The sequence below is a fragment of the Meriones unguiculatus genome, chromosome 17, assembly GCF_030254825.1.
Source record: "Meriones unguiculatus strain TT.TT164.6M chromosome 17, Bangor_MerUng_6.1, whole genome shotgun sequence".
Lineage (NCBI taxonomy): Eukaryota > Metazoa > Chordata > Mammalia > Rodentia > Muridae > Meriones > Meriones unguiculatus.
In genome coordinates, this window is record NC_083364.1 from 89,413,331 (window position 1) to 89,439,047 (window position 25,717).

At 39.6% G+C, this 25,717-nt stretch overlaps 2 protein-coding genes across 3 annotated transcripts in view; one reads left to right on the forward strand and one right to left on the reverse strand.

Moving 5' to 3' along the window:
* The first annotated feature begins 3,833 nt into the window (after positions 1-3,833).
* On the forward strand, positions 3,834-17,290 carry N6amt1 (N-6 adenine-specific DNA methyltransferase 1). Of its 2 annotated transcripts, XM_021648011.2 has the most exons (6): positions 3,834-4,007; positions 5,785-5,871; positions 6,503-6,593; positions 11,812-11,895; positions 15,447-15,588; positions 16,899-17,290. In XM_021648011.2, the coding sequence occupies exons 1-6, from the start codon at positions 3,844-3,846 to the stop codon at positions 17,003-17,005; spliced, it is 675 nt and encodes a 224-aa protein (XP_021503686.2). In that variant the 5' UTR covers positions 3,834-3,843; the 3' UTR covers positions 17,006-17,290. The 2 variants fall into 2 exon arrangements, with proteins under 2 accessions (XP_021503686.2, XP_060226666.1); XM_060370683.1 differs by lacking the exon at positions 5,785-5,871.
* A 3,656-nt stretch (positions 17,291-20,946) lies between these two features.
* Ltn1 (listerin E3 ubiquitin protein ligase 1) overlaps positions 20,947-25,717 on the reverse strand; it is a 48,540-nt gene continuing 43,769 nt past the window's right edge. Inside the window, exons 28-30 of the mRNA XM_060370682.1 lie at positions 25,417-25,611; positions 23,288-23,455; positions 20,947-22,619 (exon numbers count right to left, since the gene is read on the reverse strand). Coding sequence (XP_060226665.1) covers positions 22,557-22,619; positions 23,288-23,455; positions 25,417-25,611 — 426 coding nt within the window. The 3' untranslated portion in view covers positions 20,947-22,556. The remainder of the gene's footprint in view (positions 22,620-23,287; positions 23,456-25,416; positions 25,612-25,717) is intronic.

Below are 25,717 nucleotides of genomic sequence, written 5' to 3' on the forward strand. Positions count from 1 at the left end.
TTCTAGTTAGCTTAAGGGAAAAGAAATTCTTCACAGGATAACCAGGGTGTAACACAGCCAGCTTTGAGAGGTCCAAAGATCAGCTTTAGGCTGAACTTTCAAGAGTACCTCTTAAAACCATACTGCACAACTGAGCTTCTGGCACTGTCATGGTCAGACAACTGTTGAATCAAGAATGCACTGCTATAGTTGATGGTTCCAGGCCAGACCATCAAAACCATCCCTTTTATAGCCACAGAATTCGGGAGCTGTGCCTTATCCACACAGTTGAGGAGCTGAAGATTCCATATAGCCCTTCGGGAAAACCAACTCTGCTTGCCAGCAAAACTAGCATAGTCAATAGAAGTCAGTCTATATCTTAGTGTTCTGCTCACATGGCTGTAAAGGACTGGTGAAACCTAAGTCACCTCTAAAACCAGAGCCTCAGAACAGTTTTAAGGTCTCCAACCTCAGTAACTTCAGAAGCCACGATAAAAGGAAGATTAAAAAAATACCCAATGCAGCGAGAGTGTCACACTCACACAGACAAGAGAAAAGCAAGGGTGGGACTGTCAACATAAAGCTTAGACATAATTTCAGAATTCTAACTGTGAACCGAGTGAACAAAGGAGTTGAAGACAGTCCCAAAGCAACCAGAGCAGTCACCAGCGTGACTGATCCATCAGCATCAAATCTGTCAGAAACCTGACCTCCAACTCTCCAGGGTAGACAACTGAGTACAAGCACTGAGCTAGAGGACCATGCTCAAAGAAAAACAAAACAAACAAACAAACAAAAAAAAAACAAAAAAACAAACCCCTACACTCTGAAAAGCTTGGAAGGCAGAGAAGACTCTTTCTTCTAAAATCCTAAGAGCTGTTCAGGGATGTAGCTCATTGCTTCTGGACTTACCTAGCATGTACAAGGCCCTGAGTTTGATCCCCAGCACTGAAAAAACAAAGCATGGCAGGACATACCTGTAATCCCAGAGTGAAGGCAGCAGAATCAGAAGTTCAAGGTCATCCTCAGCTACATAGAAGCTCGAGGCCAGCCTGGGCTACATAAGGCTCTGTCTCAAAAAGAAATAAAAATGGGGGCTGGAGAGATGGCTCAGTGGTTATGTGCACTGACTGCTCTTCCAGAGGACATTCAATTCCCACCACCCACACAGCAGCTCTTAGCTGTCTATAACTCCTGTTCCAGGGATTTGACACCTTCACACAGACATACAAGCAGTTAAAACACCAATGTACATAAAATAAATTTAAATGTACATAAAATAAAAATAAATTTAATAAAAGAAATCAAAATAATGAAAATAGGGGCTGGGAATATAGTTTGGGGATGAAATGTGTACATAGGTCTGAAAATCTAAGGTTCAATGCCCAACATCAAAAACAAAAGAAGAAGAAGAAGAAGAAGAAGAAGAAGAAGAAGAAGAAGAAGAAGAAGTAGTAAAGCCAGTCATGGTGGCACATGCCTTTAATCCCAACACTTGAGAGGCAGAGGCAGAGGAATCTCTATGACTTAGAGGCCAGCCTTGTCTACATAGGGAGTTACAGTCCAGCCAAGGCTACAGAGTGATACCCTGTCTCACCTCTCCCCTGAAAAAAAGGGCAAGTATGTACAAAAGTACAGACAAGTCACAAAAGAAGAAATTCTCATGATGAACATATGAATACAAGCTTAATCTCAATCAGCAGTCAGACCAATTCAATCTAAAACAAATGTCTAATATTAAATCAAATAATAAATCTGCCACCAAGAGATGGCAGGAGTACAAACAAGTATGCTAGGTTTGGAGAGAAATGGGTAATAGCTAGAAAAACTGAAATGTATGTAATAGATCTCACACCAGGAAATGTATGTCCAAAAATGGAAGAAAATTAAGGAAGTTGTTCTTGAGAATTGTAACAGACAAACCTTGGAAAAAGTCAACATTTATCAACAGGCATTTATTTATTCTAGATAGAAGTTTTTAAACAGTACATTATGGTGTGGTATCTAAAAGCAGTGAGTAAGCTTTACTCATCTATTAAACATAAGCCCTGAGGGTGCAGACATGCTCAGCAATTAAGACCCCTTCTTGCTTTTCCAGAGAACCCATATTCAGCTCCCAGCACCCACACTGGGGCAGATTAAAACCTCCTGAAATAACAGCTCCAGGGGCTCTTCTGGCCTCATCGGGCACCCTTACACACATGGAATACATCCACACACATACATATATACATTAACAAACAAAAACACTAAAAAAAACACTTTAAGTTTTAAATTTTTGAGTGAAAAAGAAATTGAAAAACAACATATGCAACCTTTTACTAGCTATACACTTTTAAAAATACATTTTACCAAAACTTTATACTTATGAATATATGAATGCGAAAGTATAAAAGAATCAGTCAAATGATTATACACCATTATCCATAAGACGTTACCAAGAAATTCAGGTCAGGGGTGGGAGAGATATCTCCAAAGTTAAGAGTATTTGGTTGCTCCTGAAAAGGTCCCTAGTTCATCTTCCACCACCCAGTGGGGCTAACAACTGTCTGTAATTTCAGTTTCAGAGGGTCCAACACCCTTTTCAGGCTTCCTGGGCCCTGAACGTGCAAAGTGCACAGCCACACATGCAGGCAAACCCCCATTCACATGAAATTAAAGTAAATGTGTGTTTTCTTAATTGATCTTGCAGATGACCCAGTTCTGATTCCCAGAACCCACATGGGTCATGGAGAGATGACTCAGTGGTCAAGCACACTGTCTGTGCTTGCAGACGACCTAGGTCTGATCCCAGCACAACAACCAACATCCTCCCCTAACCTCTGCATGCATGAACACGGGCAAGCACGTCCATACACTCATGTGCATACAATACACATCTTTTAAATTCTCTGCTTCTCCATGAAGTTAAGGACCCTTTGTTCTCAGGTTCACAATCATCCATAACTTTCGTTCCAAGGGATTAGAAGCCTTTTCTGACTTACTCCAGCACCAGGAACTCACATGGTTGCACGCACATATACAAAAGCAAAACAATAATCCACATAAAGAAAGTTAAAAAAAAAAAAACCTGAAACCTTAAAAAAAAAAAAGGAACTAGAAATATATAGCAAGTTAAGAGCACTGGCTGCTCTTCCAGAGGACCTAGGTGCGCTTCCTAAACACATGGCAACTCACCATTGTCTGTACCTCCAGTTCCAGAGGATCTGACCCCTTCTCCTGGCCTCTGCAGGAACTGCACACCCATAGCCCACAACACAAATGCAAGTAAAACATTCACATTCGTAAAAATAAATCTTTAAAAAAAATTCAGGCCACAAAATGTGGTAACTTGAATGCAGAAAGAACGGCCATTTCGTTTTATTTCTTGTACTTGAAAGTTATTTTAAGGATGAATGTGAAAATAACAGTAGTACCTTCTTTTTTTTTAATTTTATTTTTATTAGTTACATTTTGTTAATAGTAGTACCTTCTAATGGCACTTTAAAAAATGGTGTTTTTTTTTTTTTTTGCATGTGTGTGCACTTATGCCGCCATACCTATGGAGGTCAGCGAGCGACCTGTAGGAATAGGTATTTTTGCAAGTCCTTAGAAGTTAAAAGTGGAAGAAAATTTCCAAAAGGCATTAGTAGTCACCTTAGTAAAAAAAGTAACCGAGGATGGTCAAAATAAGCGTAGTTGATAAAAATAAACATAGGATGTTCATAAGATCAAATCTGATGTTGGTGGTTACACAATATTTAACTACTTAAGAGTTCCAAGATAATCTGCTACACTGCTGCCTTGACACAAAACACTTTCACCCCAAACTCCGCCCCAGCGTCAGGCCAAAGCGCATGCGCGCGCCCGGCGCGTGCGCACTTAATGCAGGCCGGTGAGACGCGGAAAAGGAAGATGGCGGCGCCGAGCCTCCCCACGCCGTTGTATGGACACGTGGGTCGCGGAGCCTTCAGCGACGTGTACGAGCCCGCGGAGGACACGTTCCTGCTGCTGGACGCGCTCGAGGCGGCGGCGGCGGAGCTAGCAGGGTGCGGAGAGGGTGCGCGCCGCAGCGGGAGAGAGCGGGTGTCCTAGAGGCGGAAGCCGGAAGCTCTGCCGCCCTTCTCCGGAAGTAGTGTTCGGCCCACCTTCTGGTGACGGTCTGCCGAGCAGGGTTGAGGAGGAGTTTCCCGCGTGCGGAGACCTTAGTGCGCGGGCAGGTGTCTCACGAGGCTGAAGGTCACCCTGCCGTGCCTTTCAGCTGTTAATCTAAAGAGTAAGCACGCCCTGGAAAGCACCCTAGTGTCGCGACCAGAGACTAGATGTCTCAATGTTAAGATTTTTAGTAAACACTTAAATGTCGCGTAGGGTTATTTTAACCCCGTAGTGCATAAATAGCAACCTTTGGCAACGGAAGGACACAAATGATGGAGTAGAGATAAACCCTCCCAACGTACCCAAGGAACAGCCGTTAGCCCTGCGAGCGCATGAAATGTTACTGCAATCGAGAAACTGAATTTTCAATCGAATTGTTAGAAACTTAGTTGCATTTGGTCAGAACTATTATGAAAGATTTACATAGTTAAATGCATCCGCCTGCAGGATCTTCACTCCCCTATTGGCCATAACCTTTAAAGACAAAAGTAATAAATGCCCACATGTTAATTTTTTAGTGAATTTGAATTTAGAGCGGCAAGACGGCTCAGCTGGTAAAAGCCTTTGCTGTCAGCCTTGGGGACATGAGTTCAGTCCTCAGGGCCTTACGGTAGAAGGAGAGAAACTACAGGTTGTTCTTGGACTTTCAGTTGTAATGCTGTATGTGTCATCCCAACACATAAACACAAAATCTAATGAAACAGTTTGCTGAAAGAATTTGGGTCATTGGCTTAATGGTCAAGATTTGAACTGGGTTTCTCTAGAACGAAATAGCCGTGTTTACCCCTCTTAAGCTTTGTCATATTTTTCTACTTTTAAAATGCTCTTAAAGAGAGTCTTTCATCGTAGACGGTGGAGGATTTAGGTTTACTGGAAAATCTGTGGAATGGTGGGTTGTAATGTGTATGCCCAGTGTAGCCCAGAAAGATTTACAGCTACAAATTGCATTGCAGAGCATGCTGTAACGGAGCTGACCTTGTTACAGAGGCTTGGAATTCTAATTATTTATGGGTCTGAAATGGTTATTTCTAAAAAGAAGCCACCTGGTAAGATTCACAAGCTTTAATATGACCCAGTAATGTCAGATAATGTGGCTGGTCCTAAATTGAAAAATCCTGTAGCTCCTCCTTGAGTAGTTGTTTGAAAAGTTAAGTGCCAGAGATTCCGGTTAACTATCATCAGGCCAGTCAGTCATGAAAATTAAGTAGTGCTTTGGTATCCATGTATCCATGTATAGTGCACCATGGAAATAAATTTATTGAAAAATAACAAAGATTTTTAAGTTTAGAAAGCCAAGACTATTGGTGCTCTAAGATCAGACACTGAGGTACTTGCCCACATTAGTATTCAATAGAGAGGTCTCAGTTCTGCATCTGTCTAGGTAGGAGAAGGGCTTTTACCCCTAGCATATGCTGCCGATTTATTCAGATACTTCAAGGTGACTGTCAATCTGTTATACCCCTTAACATTTACCAGGTTTGAGCTATGCAACAAGCACCAAATGGTTGTCAAAAACTGTAAATTTCCCTTATATATCCCTTATACATATATTTCCTATATATTTGCAAGTGAATGATGGTGCTGGGAAAATACAATATAGAATAAGAATTACCCTCCATGAAAAATATCTTCATAGGAATGAAACAAATATTTTGTTGTTGTTGTTGTCAGAGTGGAAATATGCCTTGAAGTAGGAGCAGGGTCTGGTGTGGTGTCTGCATTCCTCGCCTCCATGATAGGTCCTCAGGCCTTGTACATGTGAGTATGTGATGCCCTTCCACACATCATAGGTCATCATGACTGTGGCAGCTTGGGTGAAGTACTTAAAGTAGACAGTATATCTTTCACAGTGTTTCAGTAAGGACTCGTCACAAATTATGCTTGCCCCAAGTTATAATTTCATGTTCACTGTTTCATCCTGTGTGATTTTAGAAGCAACATAACTTTAAGTTATCTCTACTTTGAATCATTTTCAGGTAAACAGTTTGTCAGAAAATAGATAGAAAGTTAAGTTTCCTTGCAAAGAACTTGAGAATATAAGAGCTAGGAAACAGTCATCAGAAGATTTTGCCACAACAAAACAAATGTGCCTTCTTCAGCTTGTTATTGTCCATGTATTTTGTGTAGCAGTTTCTAATCAGTAATTTCTTCCAGTTTTCATTTTGCAGGCTGCTTAAGCCATACTAAAATAAATTCCTTCAGATGAGTGAACAGATTTGTTAGCAACACTTGTCATCAGTATAACAAGCCTTTGTTCTCTTTTCCTTTGCCATTATAAAAACATCCTGATTTTTTTTTTTTTCTGTGCAAGGTAGAGTTAGCAAAGCATCCACTCAGTAATGGATTTGTGTCCATACATTATCCTGATCTTTTTTTTTCCTGTTTATAGGTGCACTGATATCAATCCTGAGGCAGCCGCATGTACGTTAGAGACAGCACGCTGTAACAGAGTTCACATTCAGCCAGTAATTACAGATTTGGTGAGCTTTAATCCTTGTTCAGTAGTAATCGATTTCTTTTCAGTTAATTGAAGATCAATAAGTTTTGATGCAAATAATCTTTGGTAATTTTTTTTTATGAGACAAAATCTCATGTAGCCCAGGCTAGCCTCAAACTTATTATATAACTAAAGATGACCTTGAACTTTTTTGTTCTTATTTTTTTTAAAGATTTTTATTTACTATGCGTACAGTGCTCTGACTGCATGTACATCTTCGTGCCAGAAGGGGTCACCAGATCTTCTTATAGATGATTGTGAGCCATCATGTGGTTGCTGGCAATTGGCATTCAGGACCTTTGGAAGAACAGTCAGTGCTATTAAACTCTGACCCATCTCTCCAGCCCCTTGTTTTTATTTTTAATAAAAATTTTCTCTTTTTTTTTTTTTAAGATTCTATTATAATTACATAATTTCCCCCTTCCCTTTCCTTTTTTCTTTTTTTTTTTTTTTTTTTTTTCTCAATGCAGTTTATTCAGGAACATTGAACAATCCTCGGACCCCGGGGAAAGCCAGCCCACAGCTTAAATAGCCTCTGGGTAGCCAACCCAGGCGTGCCACGGGGGCAATGCAGATAGGTCCACATACATGGAAGCAAGCCAGATCCTCGGCCTTAGCCAAATGTGGAGTTGTTCGTGACAGAGAGCACTCACCATCGGGAAGGTGGAAGGCGGAAACCAGCTCCATCTTTAAGGCATAGCATTCCGCAGCTCTCTACAGTTCCCCCTTTTTGTTTTAGACGCATCAGGCAAGAGTAGAGGTCTGATCTCTGATATTAGAAATAAATTGGGACTTTGTACCGATGTTCATTTAGGTGTCATCCACCCAAAGAGCATCAGACCCGTCCAATACCTTTTTCTCAGAGGCGGGACCTGCCCTTTCCTTTTTTCAAACCTTCCCATATGCCCCTCTGTGCTCTCTTTCAAATTTATGGCCTCTTCTTTTCATTAGTTGTTCCATGCATATACAACAACTAATGAAAAGATTAGTGTATGTGCACATATATATATGTGCATATATACATATATGTGCACATACATGCACACACATATATGTCATATATATGTATACTCCTAAATATAACCTGCTCAGTCTGTATAAAGTTACTGTATGTATGTTTTCAGGCCCGACCATTTGGTATTAGATAAATGCTGGAGTTACAGGTATGCATCCAGAGAGTAATTAACTTCTGACCATAAACAGGGCAAAATGTGATTTTGTATCCAGTTCATACTGGGTTAAACTTAAAAAGCGTATGCACAGCTAGTGCAAGAGCCTGGATGATGTCACACATTTTTTTTTTTCTTTCTTAGCTCTGAGTTTCTCTGGTGTATCTTTGGCAGTCTAACACCCTTATAGTAACAGGATGTTTGCATTTCTGAGTCTTATTAGCAACTCCCCATGGGAAGGAGTATCTCAGCAGAAATCTTGGAACGAGAGTTGTTTGGGTCATGTGTCTCAGGACTGGCGTTTGAAGAGTGGCTTTGACCTGGGTCATAGTCCCCCAACCCCGTTCCACATAGATCCTACCCAAGCTTGAGTTGAGAATGAAAGGAGATACAATATCCATGTCTTAGTCACTTTCCTATTGCTGTGAGGAAGGAAGAGGGAGCTAGGATAAGAGAGAGAAGGAGGGAAAGGAAGTAGGGGTGTGGCAGGACAGGACCTGGCATGGGCTTTTGAAACTTCCAAATTGAAAAAGCACCTCCAATGGTATACCTCCTCCGAGGCCATATGAGCCTAGGGTGCCAGGCCCACTCAAACCACCACAGTCCCATCAAACAAGGATATGTAAGCAGAAACAAGGAATACAGGTCCTGGGACAGGCAAAATAAATGATAGCTTTAGAACCACTGCTAGTTATTCATTCATTCATTCATTCATTCATTCACTCAGATGGTCATTCACTCAGACAGTTCTCTGTATCCCAGTCTGTCTTAAATTTTCAGTGTAACTGTAGATGACCTTTAATTGTAGCTTCTCCTGTCTCCAGATGTAGATCACTACATCCCTACTTCATTGTTTTGTTTTTATAATTTTTGAGAAAGTTTTAAGTGTATGTGTATGTAGTTTGCTCTTCATGTATGTCTCTGCACCACATTTCTCCAGTGCCCACAGAGGCCAGAAGAGGGCATTGGATCTGTTGGGACTGGAGTTACAGATGGCTGTTCGTCACAGTATCGGTGCTGGGAGTTTTGAACCTTGATCCTCTGTAGGAGCAGCCAGTGCTCTCAACCTCTGTGCATCTCTTCAGCCTTTCATTGCTTTAAGAAATTCGGATGATATCATTTAAGTTTCAGTTACTCATAGGTCCTGTGGAATAATTTCAGATTTGTGGTATTTTTAGTTACAACAGTGAAATGCTGTTCATTGTCAAAACTCAAAATAGCATGCTACAGGTGGGCATAAGAAACAGAATGCTTTCTGTGCTGCTTTTCTGGGGTGGGGGTGGAGAATATAAAAGTCTAAAAAAGGCAAAGGTAGCTTTGAACTCTCTTTGAATTAAGAGTGACTCTGATCCTCTGCCTTACTCTCCCAAGTTCTGGACTTGCTGCCATGCAGTGTTACACCCAGCTCTCTGGGATTGGTGACCAGCATTGTTCTAGCCCTGACGAGGACAGGCAACTTTACTAATGTTTCACGTGTACAGAAGACTTAGCATCTAGAATTGACCCCAACAGACAAGAAATTCTTTTCATATCAACAAAACCTCGCATGGTGATGTAGAGCTTCATGTCTCCCCAGTGTCTGTAAAGAACATTACGCCTGGGTTTTGATAGACCAGTAAACCAGGCAGAACAAACCCTGACTATTTTTGAGACAGATATGGAAATGGAGGTGTCTTTGAATACTACAGTGTTAATAAAAATATCTCTAGGGTTATAGCCTGGGTCTCCTGTCCAGCTCTAGAAACCACATAGCAGCTCAGGGATGTGACTGAAGTTCTCCATGTTGGAGTTAACTCCTTAGTAGTTAAAGTTTGGCCCTGAATTAAATTTTGACAGGCTTCAACAGAACTATTACAGTCAATTTACAAACTCTTTTATATTCAAAGATTGTTTGAATTTTTACATTAAGGGATTGTTACAGCTATCATAGAAAAATTCCTTATTTGAGCTTACATGTTTAAAAAGTAGTGACCAGCTGGATATGGTGGCTCATTCCTATAATCCTGGTACTCAAGAGCATCAGATGGATTTCAAGTTTGAGACTAGCCTGGGCTACATAGTGTAACTCCTTTCAGAATTGTCATTGTTCTTCATTTTTAGAATACAGTCTTTAAAAATACATATTATGTATCTCCTTACATTGTTAAAACATACAATCACTCCAGACAATAGTGGTGCAGGCCTTTATCCCAGCACTAGGGAGATAGAGGCAGGTAGATCTCTGAATTTGAGGCCAGCCTGATCTACAGAATGAGTTACACTTTAGCCAGAGCTAAAACAGAGAAACTCCATCTCGGAAAAAAAAAAAAGTGTCAGTTACTCTGAATTGTATGGTGCTAAGGAAGATGCTGACAGTCCTTCGTTATCTTTTCACTGTTGTCCTGTCTCACTGTCATCTATTGGCGGAACATCTGTCCTCCCTGTTCATGTGCTTCATGCAAGAGAAGCAGACACTTCTGACTTGTATTTAATGTGAGGGCCACCCTAAGTGTCCCTAGTGCAAATGAAGTCTGTGTTTTGCTGCATGTATTCACCATTGCCAGGGCCTCTTTCACTTACTTATTTTTCAGTTCTTGGAGATGTTAAGGCAGGGAACTGGCCAGGCCTGGCTAGAGATGCCTAGAGATGTAATAGACATTTAGTCCTTGGTTACTTTTTATTTAAATCTATTTTGATGTCAGAAGTTTCTGGTTCAACATTTTGAACGTTCCTTTTTTTTTTTTTACAAAATCCAGTCTGCAATTATTTCTGGATAGCTGGATAGTACAAAACACTGTGAGTTACAAAGCAAAAGCTTCTCTATTTTCCTTATCTAGCATTTCTGGAAAATTATATTTTAGAGTGTTTGTTGTTGTTTTGGGTTCTTTTTGTTTTATTTATTTATTTTATTTTATTTTTATTTTTTTAAGACAAGGTTTCTCTGGGTAGCTTTTTTGCTTTGTAGACCAGACTGGCCTTGAACTCATAGGATCCACCTGCCTCTGCCTCTCTGACTGCTGGGAGTAAAGGCTGGAAATTAATTTCTTTCTGGGCTTGAAAATGAAGTTTTGTATGTGCGAGTGTGCATGCATGCATATACCCACCACACCAACCAGTTCTTGCACTGTTGGAGGAACAGATAAATCATCTTTTGGTTTGCAGGCAAAATTACATCAAAATTATTTCAAAGAATAATTATTGTTTTCCTTTTTAAATAAGCAGAAAAGGATCTGGAGAGATGGCTCAGCAGTTAAGAGCACTGGCAGCTCTTACAGAGGTCCTGAGTTCAGTTCCCAGCACCCACATGGTGTCTGACAGCCCTGTATAATGGGATCTGATGTCCTCCTCTAGCCTGCAGGCATTCATGCAGACATAGCCCTCATATACTTAAAATCAATAAATAAATCTTACAATTTTTAAAGAAGCAGAAAAAGAATTACTTCAAGTAATTTTTAAAGACAGGTCTTAGGAATTCTTTTTGAATTATAACTTAACAGGCTTATCAGGATAATAAAATGGGATTGAGTATATAAATCTGGATTGGAAAATTCTCAGATATCACTTCATAATATATGCTCAGTGTTCATAACCCAGTGCAATATATGTCTAGTGTTCAGATGGTGTGGCTGAAAAAGAAGTAGCTTTATTCGTAGCTTTCTATCACACACACACACACACACACGCACACGCGCACTCGCGTGCATGAGTTTCTTAGTTACAGGAGATCATTGTGTAAGTTATCAGAGATATCTGTCTAGCTCTTCACAGATCTACCGGAAATACATTTCATAGAATCAAAGCCCACCTCATAGCTTCTAAAAGTGAAGGCAGCGTGTAAACATGTCTGCTGTTGAGTAGATGCCATATTCAGCATGTTTGCTCTTACCTCTGCTGATTTTTAGCTTAAGTTCATGTAACTACGTCTGCATGAGAAAATTAAATATTTCTGTCTGTAAGTACTTTCCCTCCTGAAAACATGCCAGAGAGTAATTGTAAAGACTTATTTATTACTTAAATCAGAATTCAGTTTAACTGTATTGTTGCTGCATTCAGGTCCAAGGCTTGCTGCCCAGATTGAAGGGGAGAGTGGATCTGCTGGTGTTCAACCCCCCCTATGTAGTGACTCTGCCCGAAGAGGTAAGACCCACAGCAGAGGCTAATCACTGTTTCCAGCTGTTTTCGGAGAAAAAATGAACTTCATCCGACTTTGATTATGGCTGCTAACAACGCTCCTCTCACTATACATACGTTGTCAACAGATACTGTAAGTGACAGAGAAGAAAACAAATACTGATGGAAGTACAAAGTGTAACCTGTCTAGTCAGAATTCTCAGCCTGATCAGACCATAGTGTTTAAGCTGACCCATTACTGTAAATAACACATTTACAAAGCAGTTTTTAAAAATACTTCTAATCAACTATAAATTCACCAGCAATTTCCTTCTCAAAGTCTTGGGTGTCATCCCATTACATTATCAGAAATTAAGTGTCTAGCCAATCCTGATCTTCCATAGGGAAAGAATAGATATTCATGTATTTTAGAATCTCCACAGTGAGGAGGTAAGCCATATCATCGTTCTCCTAGAAGGTGAAAGAACATAGTAACAGACGAACACTAGCTTTTCTTTAAGTGTGCTTGTTGTATTCTTTGGTGATTTTTCTCTGACAAAGCTGGTAAATATTATGTTCATTTCCACTCTAAGATGAAAGGCTTCCATTTGCCTCTTATGACTGCCCCCGCTGTGCTCACATGAACTGAGGAGCCGGAAGTCAGTCAAAAAGGGAACAGCACTACAGTGTCTTATATTCTGCTTACTGCTCCTTTAATAAAATACCACACCTTGGGTAACTAATATATATATTTATCACAGTCTGGAGGCTGAGGAGACCAAGCCCAGAGTGTGTGGCTCTGGCAAAGGCCTTTCTGCTGTGTTATGACAGAGGCATCACATGGTGAGAATGAGCAGACATTCTCTTCTCCCTTTTAATATGGCACCAACCCATCATGGTCCTCATGATCTCTCTAACCCTAATCAAACTACCTCCAAATGCCATCGGCATAGCAATAGATTGTTTCTAATACATAAACTTCAAGCGCAAGAAAAAGCTATGAAAATGAACCCTGTAATAAAAATGGTTCAATCCAGGCACAGATGGCTAAGTGGGTAAAGGTGCTTGCCTGTGAACCTTATCCCCAAGATCCACATGGTAGAAAGTCCCCCAACAACTGTCCTCTGACCACATGTATACCCACACACCTACACACAATAAATCTAATTTTTAAGAATGTTTCAGTCCAATAATTTAAATCCTTAAAAATTGTTCAGTAGCTGGGTGTGGTGGTGCACGCCTTTAATCCCCTAACACTCAGGAGGCAAAAACAGGCAGATCTCAGTTCCAGGCTAGCCAGGGCTACGAAGTGAGACCCTATCTCTAAACAAAAACAAACCGCTCAATAAGATAAAAACTGAAATGGACAGAAGCTTACTACATTTCTATTTATAATGACTGTGTCTGTAGCAAGAAGGGCTAACTCATGGTTATGGTTTCAGTTCATCCTGAGAAAGCCAGGCAGTAGAGAAACAGTTGTGAGGCCCGCTTGGAGCCTCATTGTATTTCTAGTTGAAACACTAAGACTCAGGTGTGTCTCCTGAGCCTTATGTCTGTTGAGATACAAAGACCAAGCTCTTAGGCAATGTCTTAGGAGATCTGGTGCCTTAATTCCCAGAGCTGAACTATTAGATGGGATCAAGACACAAGCCAGGCAAGATTCCTCAGCAGGTAAAGAAAGATGCTTACCACCAAGACCTGAGTTGTAACCCAGAACCCACATGGTAGAAGAAAACTCACTCCCCAAATTTTCCTTTGATTTTTATGAGCATGTGCACATGTGTGTGCACACACTTAGTTTTGTTTTCGTTTTAATCTAGCAAAATAAAAAAGCAGTGGTCTGGAAACGAAACAATGATTACAGCCCATAAAGTATAAAGGCAAAGTAAAAGCAATCACAAAGGTTAAAAATACAAAGACTTAGAGATGACATCCAGAAGACATAAATAAGCATTGGAGCCTTACAAATCTGTGGCTGTACTCACTGTCACATTCAGAAACAAAAAAATCAAGTGCTGTGGGTTGTATGTGTGGTCTCTAAGGAACAAGAGTGGACCCACTCGATGGCCCAGGGAGCAAGCAGTCAGAAGGCCACTATCATGTGCCTGCAGCCTTCTGAAGTGGAATCCTCTCTGCTTTGGCCTCAGGGTTGGGCTGCTGTCAGGCATTCCTGAAGTCATCTTCAGTTAGAAGCAGATAAATGAGATGCAGTAGCCTGGAATCTTATCATAGGATCAGTGTGAGGCCTGATAGGGACTGACCCTTGTTGATATAGCCAGACAAGTTCCTACAAAATGATGGCATGAACAGAGATGGGTGTACTGAGCAGGAGGAGCTTGCCCAGAAGAAAAGCAGAGGAAATCAGGAAAAGGAGGTCTCCGGAAAGAAAATTCTGATGTAAAAGTAGAATTAACAGATCTCCTAATGAGATTGTGAAAAACCGTATTGAGAATGGGCAATAGGTCTGGGAATAATCAGAATTAGATTCAAAGAAAATAGACATAGCAAATGTCAGACACCAGCTAAATAAGATACATCCTTTTAGTAAGGTACTGTAGCAACATAATGAGTTAGAACTATACCAGAGGAAATGAGATTTCCTTGAGATGTTGAGTGATGGGCCTGGGGTTGTGATTGAGTGGATGAGATGCTTGTGAAAGTGAAGACTCAAGTTAGTATCCTCTGAACCCATGTAAAAGACATGCAGCAGTGCATCTGTAATCCCAGCAGACCTGTGGCATGGTGGTAAGCCCACACAGCAGCTGGCCTGGTATAGGCAGTGGTGAACAGGAGAGACCCCCACGCCCCACAAGGTAGAAGGCATGGATTATGTCTGATCTGCACATGCCTCCACACACATACATGCTACTCATGACATCACCTGCACAAAAAGAGAGGCAGGGAAGAATGTGGAACAGTCTTACATTCTGAACCTCTGTTGAAAACAAAATTGCTGAGGATAGGGGAAAGGCAGACAAGCAAAATAGAAAAACCTGCCCTTACAAGCAGGTATACATACTTTTTTTGCATTGTAAAATTAAGTTTGATTGTAATACAAGGACTTATTTTAAATTGCGAAACATGCCATTATTAAGTTACTAAAAACAAAAAGCATGATCATATATAAAACTAACATCAAGTATGGGTAAAGGCCACGGTAAGAAATAAGAACACAGTGTGTCAGCATTGAACTTAATTTGCATTGATCTCTTCACAATATTCCTGTGGTTTGGATTTAACTCAGGGGCCCATGCATGCCAAACGGGCTCTGACGCTGAGCTATATTCTGTCCCTTGGATTTTTGAGACAGGGTCTCACCATGTAGCTCAGGTTGGTCTTGAAATTGCAGCCAGCCTTCTCACTTCTAAGTACAGAAATTGCAGGTGTGCCCATTTGCCCAGCATGCTGTTGTATTTGTTGGGTGATTAAAAGTTCTTCATAGCATAAGGACTTCAGGAGTTTGGCAGAGTGAGATTCAAAAGCCAAGGTACATTCGTGTGATTTGTTTTGGTGATGTTTTAATGTCAAAAAATTTGCAATCTCAAACCTGAATCAAAAGTCTCTGTGATTGGTGGCAGGTAGGAAGTCATGGAATAGAAGCAGCTTGGGCCGGCGGCAGGAATGGCCGGGAAGTCATGGACAGGCTCTTCCCACTGGCTTCAGAACTCCTCTCCCCAAGAGGGCTCTTCTTCTTAGTGACCATCAAAGAAAACCATCCAGGTAATAAAAAGACAGCTTCTCGTTAACTCTTTATTTTGCTGACAACAAAAGCTTAAGTGTAGAAGACCCTAACTAAGTAACTTATAAACTAGCCTGGGATGTTGAGCAACTTAATCACTCACAACAGGTAATATAGCCAGAAGTTGATATTGAAAGAGGAGACTTTTAAGAGGTAAAATGTTTAAAAACTGGTTTAAAAACTTGTCTTCTTGGGACAGGGCAGTTTTCTGTCATTCATAAACTAATACTCATATATAATCTCTGACATCTAAGAATTCACCCTCAGCGTGGGTTCCAACAATAATAGAGAAGTTGGTTACTCCTATAACATCTACACCTGGGAACATCGTGAAGGCAGGCCACTGCTGGAGTTAAAAGGACTCATAGCTTGATGAATGGAGACTGATTACTTTTTCCCCCAGTAGTACGTATAAGAGCTTCCAGCACCATGAGCACTAGCAGCGAGGTGAAGCTTGCAGTCCAGGACCAGCTAGGTTTCTAGAGTGTGGGGTCTTCAGCAATATGGTCTGATAGGGTAAACCATAGATTTGGCAATGGCCTGCAGGGTTTATTGGGCAAGTTGGTCTGCGGAATCCTTTTGGTCAACTAATAAAGATACAGTCAATTCTTTGTGCGGGACAGAGTTATTTGGTACTCTGTTCTTAGTTCAGTCTGAGGTGTTTTTTTTTTTTAAACTAAGATTTTTCCTTTGTTTTGTTTGTTTGTTCTTTAATGTGTTTTTGTGTGTATGCCTGGGCTTATATGTACCATGTGTGTGCAGGAGCCTAAGAAGGCCAGAAGAAAGCATTGGATCCCCTGGGTAATCATAGAGATGGTTGTGAGCTGTCATGTAGGTGCTGGGACTTGAATCCAGGTCCTCTGCAAGAGACATAAATGTTCTTAACCACACTGAGTCATTTCTCCAGCCCCAGATTTTATTTTCAACAAAAGTAAACTGATTGACACTTCTCTGGGCATTGTCAGGATTCATTTTGTCAAAATTTTCATTGACCTCTTCCAGAAAGGATATATGGTAGAGATTGGCACCAACCAGCTAAAAACTTGATTGTTTGCTATAATAACATGAAACAGTTATTCTATGCAGTCTGGTGGGCTAGCTGTACAAACCAGGCCTTTTGAGGTCTGACCCTCAGAGCATATTAAAGCTGTGTCCCACCTCTCTGAATTCCAAGCTTAAGTTAGCAGACATTCATTATTTAATCAGAGGAATTCAAGGTGTTTATTGCTTGGTGATCATGCATATCATCAAATGATTTAATTGAATTTTACCTTTGTTTCTTTCATTTTAGAAGAAATTTTTAAAATACTGAAGACAAAAGGTCTGCAAGGGACAACAGCACTTTGCAGGCAAGCAGGCCAAGAAATCCTGTCAGTCCTCAGGTTCAGCAAGTCTTGAAAGCCACTGAAGTAATAAGCAAGAGCTGCTGGAAGCTGGACACAACTCAGTAGGCTTGAGAGTGATGCCATTCCCTGCCCAAAAAATTTATCAGATATTTTCATAAAGAAAAAGTAGGGCTGGCTAGTAGTGGCACACACCTTTAATCACAGCACTCAGGAGGCAGAGACAGGAGATCTCCGTGAGTTCAAGGTCAGCCTGGTCTACAGTCTAGTTTCAGGACAACCAGGGCTACATAAAGAAACCCTGTCTTGAAAAATTAAACAGAAAAAAAAGAAAAGAAAAAAGGGGGGACTGGATAGACATCTTAAAAGGTTAAGACATGGGCTGCTAATACAAAGGATGGGGGCTCAGTTTTCAGTACACACAGGGTAGTTCACAGCACCCATAACTCCAGTTCCAAGGGATCCTGCCTTTTTCTGATGCTAAGAGTACCAGGCACACCCATGGTATACATACAAAATGTAGCAAAATACCCATAAGTAAAAACAAAATAACTAAACCAAAAAAAAAAAAAAAAAAAAAAAAGGATGCAAAGCTGGGGCATTTTGTTTTCAAAGAATCAAGCATATGAGTATTTCTGTACATATGCAGATAAATGTATAATATTTATACTTACATTTTATATATTTACATATGAAAATGTTTGATTTAGCATTAGCTATCATAGCAAAGCAGGGTGATTGCCCTAAATGTCCATCAGAAAGGACACTGGTTAAAGTAAATCTCAGTTTATCCATACCACTGAACATATAGCCATGAAACATGGTCCTGAACTGGAGGATCCATGGCAGCTAGTTACAACTGAGTACAGAAAAGCTGCAGATGAATTTTATTCCATACATGCTACTTTAAAAAGCCACCCAAAGAATTGATGTGTGTACATAGCAAAGTTCTGGGAAATAAACTGCAGGAACAAAAGAACTTTCAGTCCTTTGTGGTGGGATTTGTTTTACACGATGGTAATATTAAAGAGTGACAGTGGATTATCATAATCAACCTGATAAAGAATCTTAAATGCAGTTAAGGGCTGTGTCTCCATTCTTTGAACAAAATAGCATCAGGGGTGAGTGATGGCATCCAAATAGTCCAGCCTCCTATGGAGGTAATCGTAGATGATAATTTGTAGGGATTTTGCCCACCTTCCCTGAGATACTTCCTTTAGAAGTGGCAATGCCCCAGTGGACAACCCTTTACCTGTGTGGACATGAGAGCACTGACTGGACTCAGTTAAATATATAGATAGAATTTTTAAAAAATTTTGTTTTTGTGTGTGGATATATGCTGCATAAGGCCAGTACCTATGGAGTCCAGAAGACGGTATCAGATGCCCCAGAACTGGAGTTACAGGTGGTTCTGAGCCACCCAACACAAGTGCTGGAAAACAAATTTAGGTCCTCTTGAAGTGCAGTACAGTGCTTTTAACCAATGAGCCACCTCTCAGCTCTGTATATATACTTTTGAAAGTGGGGTGTGAAGTTGCAGATAAGAGGAAGTTGATGTGTGAATGTGATCAGGATAAACTGTATACATGTATGAAATTTTCAAAAAATAAAATTGATAATCCCCAGTTCATGATAGAATAACCAGGGTCAGGATAACTTGGTGATCAATATTCTGTATTCAGATCTGTAAAGATACAGTATCAGGCCAAGGGCTGTCACTTAAAGCAAGAGCAGTTGTTGGATTCTGAGGCCTGCAACTGCAGTTTAAGATAGGGCCTGCCAGAGGCCCTGTGTGGAATCCCCACCTGACACCACAACCTCAACCACTGCACTTGCTGGACTATAGGCAGAGTGCCAGAAGAACTTAACACTGCAGCCTGGGCATGAATATGGAAGGAGCAGTTGTAGGTGAGACTCTCAGGTACTCAGGAACACTTGTTTCCAACCTAAAGTCTTGCCTCTGGGTCCTGTGGAAATGCTGCAATGTGCCATACTTGGGGAGTGGACTGTTAGGTGAAAACTTGTTGACTTTAGCAAGCAGCACCAATGGAAGCTCCAAAGGGAAAACCACACCACTGAACTGTCAAGAAAAGTACAGGGAAACATACAGGGTTGCATATTTTACCTTGCCTGCAACCTGCATTAGTCAGGTACAGTTTCATTGCTGGCCAGTAAAACCAGGCTCCTACACAAGAGCAGCAGACATAGCACAACAATTAGTATGGACACTGGCATGGTCTCCACCAGTCTGTCTTGGTCCTAAGTCCTGTGGGGGTGAGAACAGGAGTATAGCCTCACCAGATGCATACTATACAGGAACTCTCAGGGAGCCTGAGTCTTTCCTTTGCATGCTGTCTCTTGGTGTACCTTATGTTTACCAGACTGACCAGACTGCTGTGGAGAGAAACAGTAACCATGTTTTCCTGCTCGGGTTGAGAAAGGATGAAATGGAACAAAGTATATGACACTGTGAAAATGCCCTAATTAGGCCCATTTCTTCAAATGCTACCCTCCAGCACCCTACTGAATCTGAGTAGTAGACAACGAATTCCAGGATACCTTGGTGTTACTCAAAGGAATCCTTAAAGTTCACAGTAAATTAAAAATACCAGTGACAGATGAATACCCTTCCTAAGTAAGACCTTTTGTAAGGAATATTCGCAAATTAAAAGACAGGACTATACCAGGCAGTAAAGGATTTAACCACAGATACACATTTCTTTTCCATCTAATTTAGAGCAGCAGAAAATAAAGAATAGTTGGGGTATAAGACCTGGAAGATAAAATTTAGTGAGAGTTGAAGAGCTGCTGGGAGGAACAAAACTTTAAAATGTTGTGATGGCTATTCTTAGTAGTCAACTTGGCTACATCTGGAATTAACTAAAACCCAAGTGGATGGGTACATGTGTGAGGAATTTTTCTTAATTAAATCATTTGAAATGGGAATACCCATCTTTAATCTGGACCTTCTGAAATGGGAAGATCCATCTCTAATCTGGGCCATACCTTCTGCTGGGTGGCTATATAAAGGACGTGGAAGAAGGAAGCTTTTGCTCTTTGCCTGCTAGGTGCATTCTTTCACTAGCTTATACTGAAGACCAGATGAGACATCCAAATGTATTTGCCCAAAATGGCAATTAGGAAGACTGGCAGGTATGATGTTGAATACTGGTTAAGTGAAGAAGCAAGTTGCAAAAGATGACACAAGTAGGATAGCACTCTCAATTTCTTTACAGGAAAAAAAAAAAAAAGATTGCTATACATTATTTATGGATACAAACAAACAGCATAAAGTATAAATCATCAAGTAGGAAGGAGATGCACAAACTTCAGAACAGCAAACTAGCTCTGGAGAAGGAAGGAGAATGGGCCAGAGAATACAAAAGAGTAACATTTTATTTCTTTAAAAATCAGAAGCAAATACGGCAAAATAATTTGGGAGGAGTTCATACAAGGGATATATATTACTATTTTCTGTATATTTGAAATATTCTATAATGGTATAATAATCAAATAATTACACCATAAAATTTATGAAGTGTTAATATTATTTAAGTCACAGAAATGCATATGCATATGTGAAATGATGAGAAAAATAAGAATTAAAAATAAATTTTAAAAATTGCTGTTTGGCTTGAGGTTAAAAGTACATTTGTACCAGGGCTTTGACTCTCAGTCAATTTTAAGGCCCTTTCATGCTAAGTTTATCGGGGCTGGTATCCTGTCTATGAGTGTTGTCAAAGCTAAATAATAAAACCCAAACGTGGTATTCTGAGTTTCAGTCTTGCTTCTGGAAAGCTTTTTTTAATTTTTTTTTTTTTAAAGCATATCAACTGTAGTGAAGTGACAACTATCCACACAAGTCTCACAGGAAGTTTCCAGAGTGCTGAGTGTAAGGAGCTCCTGATGCCCACACACTGCAGGAAGCCAAAGCTCTACTTCTCTGTCTTCTCTTTTGCTCAGGCTTCAGGTCACAAGTCAAGAACCAATACTGGAAAGGTTATAAACAAAATTTTATTGTAAAACTGCTTTTAAAGGAAAAGAGTAATTTTCAAAGGGGCATCGCCATTCTTGTGACTACTGTGTCAGAGGCAGACATAGAAAGGTAAGAGTGTTGTAAGGGTTTAAGAAGAGGTAGTAGAATTTTGCTATCTACACTTCACTCTGTTTCGCAACCTCAAGACTGTAAGATAATAAATACTACACAGAAGAAAAAATAATCAGGAGACAGACAAACTGATGCTGCATCTGTAACCCACACATAGTGCTCACTCTAGACTGCAATCCTGACCAATTTTATACTACTTCAATAACAGTCTGTTGACCAGTTGATGGTAAGCAGGAATTTTATTTGACAAGAGTTGCACCTTTCTAATTAAACATTTGCAACACAGATGATGAACTGACCTTTTAGGTATCCTAACGTCTAGACTAGATATGAAATGGAAGACTGTAGTAAATTAGTCTAAGATCCAAACTTCCATACTTTATACTTTGGATATAGTTAAAGGCAATGGTACTGTAGCCAATGGCAGTTTTTCACTTGTTTACATACTGCAGTCCATTAAGACTTAGTTTCCCCAGACTTGGTGGTTACACTTTAATTCCAACACTTGGGAGCCAAAGGCAGGCAGATTACTGAGTCCCAGGCTAGTCCAGAGCTACACAGTGAGATGTTATCTCAAAACAAAAACAGAAAAACTTAACTTTACTTACTACTAAATCCTTCATTTCTGGTAGTTTTAAATAATTAGCTCACAAAATTTAAAGTCTCCTACAACATTTTTAAGTATTGGTTTTTCCACACATCATTGCACTTTAGTAATACTTATTCCTTTCTTAATAGACAACCACCATTTTACTTCACAAGAATAATTTAAAAACTGCTTCAAATTCCCACTCTTTGGAGACTCACTGAACGGAGTAATAACTTCATCCAACAAATTTACAATTCAAATTTCATTAACATATGGAAATAATTCTTTCACAAGCTAAAGATTAATGTCATGGATATAATTTATGAATTTTGTAAGTCTCAACAGAGCTCCTTGGAGTTCATTTCATTCTTCCATGTGAGGTTTCAGAGCAGGCTTCAAACAGCTTTGGATATGGATGGAAATAGTTTAGTGTCACTTTATCATCTATGAAATTCACTAATTTTTACTTATTGTTTGTCATCACCAACAAACAAATCTTAGTTTTACCTATAAATTTAAATCAGTTCAGTTCACTTGCCTTACACTTGGACTGTTCTACAACACAGACCAATAAACTGGATGGTTTTATAAGTTATAATATAGTTTATGCTTTTACAAATTTCAGTTCTATAATTTAGGATATTTTTGAGAAGAGATATATTTATTTTTAAATATACAAAGAGATTAAGCCATTGATATAAATATTTTCTCTCAAGTATGTAAAAAGAAAGTTTCCAAAGATTTACAAAGCAAATCTAAAGAGAGGGGAGCCTGACTTGAGGATCACATAACAGAGATGGCATTTCTGTCATGCTCACTGGCTTCCTCACATTGGTACTTCAAGATGAAACCAAGTCCACTGCCTCTGGCTTGACTTACTGCAGGGAAAATTTCCAATGAAAAAACACCTCAGAAAAAGGTCTCACGACAGAGTGGACAAGTTGATTTGTTGCTAGATGTAAACCATTTGTACTGGAAAAGAAAAGGTTTTAATGTTAAAATAAATTTTAAAGCTTTCAATTTCATAATCTGTAATGACAAAATTAGAACATATTAAGAATTTTGCCTTCCATCTCCAAAATTAACACAACTAAATGCTCTTTCTAGAGGCTACACTGTGATCCCTTGGCCCTGTATACTAAGGCTCATTCATAAAACTAAGGTAGAAGAAATATATATGAAGAAATGAACTCAACATCCTACAAAGAGCAAAAGATTCTGATGCTGGGCGGCTGTGTCAAGTCTTGTAGTGTCCCATCCTGGACCATTAATTCACTAAATGCTAAGAGCCCGAAAGTATCCATTCCTTAAAGTGCTTTGATGCACCATCTCAGTAAATCACTAATAATCTTTTACTGATTTTTTAAAGTCACTTCTTAATATCTACTATAAGCATATATTATTTTCTTAAATTGTGTGTTTGCATAACAGGAATGTGCAGTGGTGAGGACATGAGGTCAGGGAACAATTCCTGTAGTTTGGTTCTCTCCTACCTTTACATGGTTGCCAGTCTTAGGCAGCAAGTGTCTTTACCCACTGAATCAACTTACCAGCCCTACACACCATCTTTCAAATAAATATCACACATATATACAGAGTACAAAAAAAAAAAAAGAGTAAGAAATATCTCTTTGCCTTACCAAGCAAGCAGAGTGGAACTTTTTCTTGCATGTTCTACATGCTTTTTTGGGAAGAGAATAGTTGAAACCATGAATAACTGAGAAGCAGATCATACAATCTTCAACACCCTCAAATCGTTTGTCTACATTATTCTTCCATAATGCTAAGCCTTCCATAATACTTCCATTCTGTAGTAAAGAGGAAAGAGAGTCACCGATACTGACAGCCTCCAGATGGTACTTTTATTCACTCCCACAAAATCAAAGCTGAATCGGGCTGATTGATTATATTATCTCCTAACTTCCCTAAATGTTATTATAAATTATCTCTGAATTTTTAGGAAGAAATACAATTTTTCTCATTAAAGACAGTTTTTCCAAGAAATAATTGGTGTTAAAGGCTTAAATAAGATTCAGGTAGTAGCACAGAAGGGTAATTTGGAAGCGGGTTAACCAAAGCTAAGATGTACGAGAAACCCACACCTTATAAGCTAATTTAAATTTCTTTGTTTGGGCTTTTTAGTAATATCTAAGAATGTATATCATATTTCACATAATATATTTTGATCATATCTACCAATTGCTCCTTGATCTTCACTCAGATCTGGCTCTGCCTAACTATTACCCAAACTTTGTATCCTCTTAAAAAATATATATATAATTAAAACAATTTTAACATAATATTACCTATGTAGGAATGGCTGGTTAGCAAGGTCTCAGAAGCCCCCAAACAACAAAGGCTTCTACTGTTACCCCTGGCTGCCCACCAGAACTAGATAAGACACAACACACTTTTGTTGCAGAACATAGAGAAATCAAACTAGAACTGACCTGAGCACTTTCTCCCTGCTTTCAGTGTCAGAAGGTGCTATGTAGGCCACTAGGGGAGAAAGCACATTAATTGTCTTCTCCAGCCTTGGACTCTACTATAATACTGACTTTCCAGCAGGAGGTACCCACTGGTGCAACAGTGACAAGACTGCTGTGAGGGGAACCTGCAGCTTTTTCATAAGCCTGCTTCGTAAGAGGGGTTCAAACCTTCCATAAACCTGGTCAAAGCCCGTGTCCATATTTTATTTTGCCAAATGACAAGCATGTTTTTAGCTTCCCTGTAAACATTTATGTTTCAAACCCGCAGATAAATGATGTACTTTCTCAAGTGGGCAGCGATACAGAGACTGATAGCTGGTCAAATGCCGAGACAATATGTGACAGTTGGCTGCTAAACCCTAAACAAGGCAACTGAATCAACCACCCAAAGCTTAGGAAGAGGGAGCAGAAAGATGTAAGCAGCAGAAGCTATGAAGGAATGCTGTCTGCTGAACAGGACATGGCTTCTGTACTCAAGAATTCACTGCAGCTATGGCACAGAGTCAGCCAACAAGATCAGTGCACAGTACAGCAGGCATGATACCAACTCAGGGGAGTGGGGCTACTTATGACATGAAAGAGATGACAGATAAAGGACAATGAGTTGAGAGGGAGCTGGAGAGGGAAGCTGAGAGAGCCTATGCTCAAGATACAGTGTATAAATATAGGAAACTGGAAAAAAATAAGATATTCTTTAAAAAAGAAAATACCTTTAAAGTCTTCTGAACCAATACTTTAAGTGTTAGCTCTAGCTTCTCTAAGGAAGTTAGTCATTTAGAACAGCTTTCCTAATTTTCAACTGATAGTGATGATATCATCTGACCTTGCAATTGATTCATAATAATAGAATAGAATTTTGCTTTAAAATAATTTTTATTGTAAAATATATACTTTTTTGTTTTTATACATATAAAGAAAACTGGAGATTTATAATTTGTTTAAAGATCAATTAAAAAAAGTTGAAATGCAGGAATAAAGGTAACTGGGAAAACATTCATTAATACAGTCTCTCCTGAGAGCCCCTTCATTTCTTTAATACCATGTGTTATTCGACATCTGCAATGTGAATGCAATAAAGCCCATGTCTACCAAACAACAGAAAAGTAATGACTGAACTTTGAAAATTAAAGCAGAAACGGCAGCTTTAGGAATGCATTTGATGCATTTATCCAAAAATTTTTTTTAATTTCCACTTTAAGCAAAGAGACTTTGTGTCTAGCTGCTCTTTCCAGTAGATCCTCTCTCTGGTCTGAAGGGCAAATGTGTAAGCAGAAACATACCTGGTGGGTGAGGTAAGTGCTTAACTGCAGCATCCAGTTGCGCCACTGCTGCACAGCCACCCCAATCCTTTTCCCACTTTCCACTGTTATGGAACCCAAGGGATAATTGGAAGGCAACTGTATTATAAGTTCAATCACTATGTCTTCAATGGTGTAAGTAGCCATCACTTCCCGAGTAGTAGCTCGTGCCTTAACCTACAACACAAGAAAGGCGTTTTTTCTTTGCCAAGTAACTTTCTATTATTATTGAAAGTGAAAACACTTTGACAGATCTACTAACAGCTGAAAATTACAAAGGAAG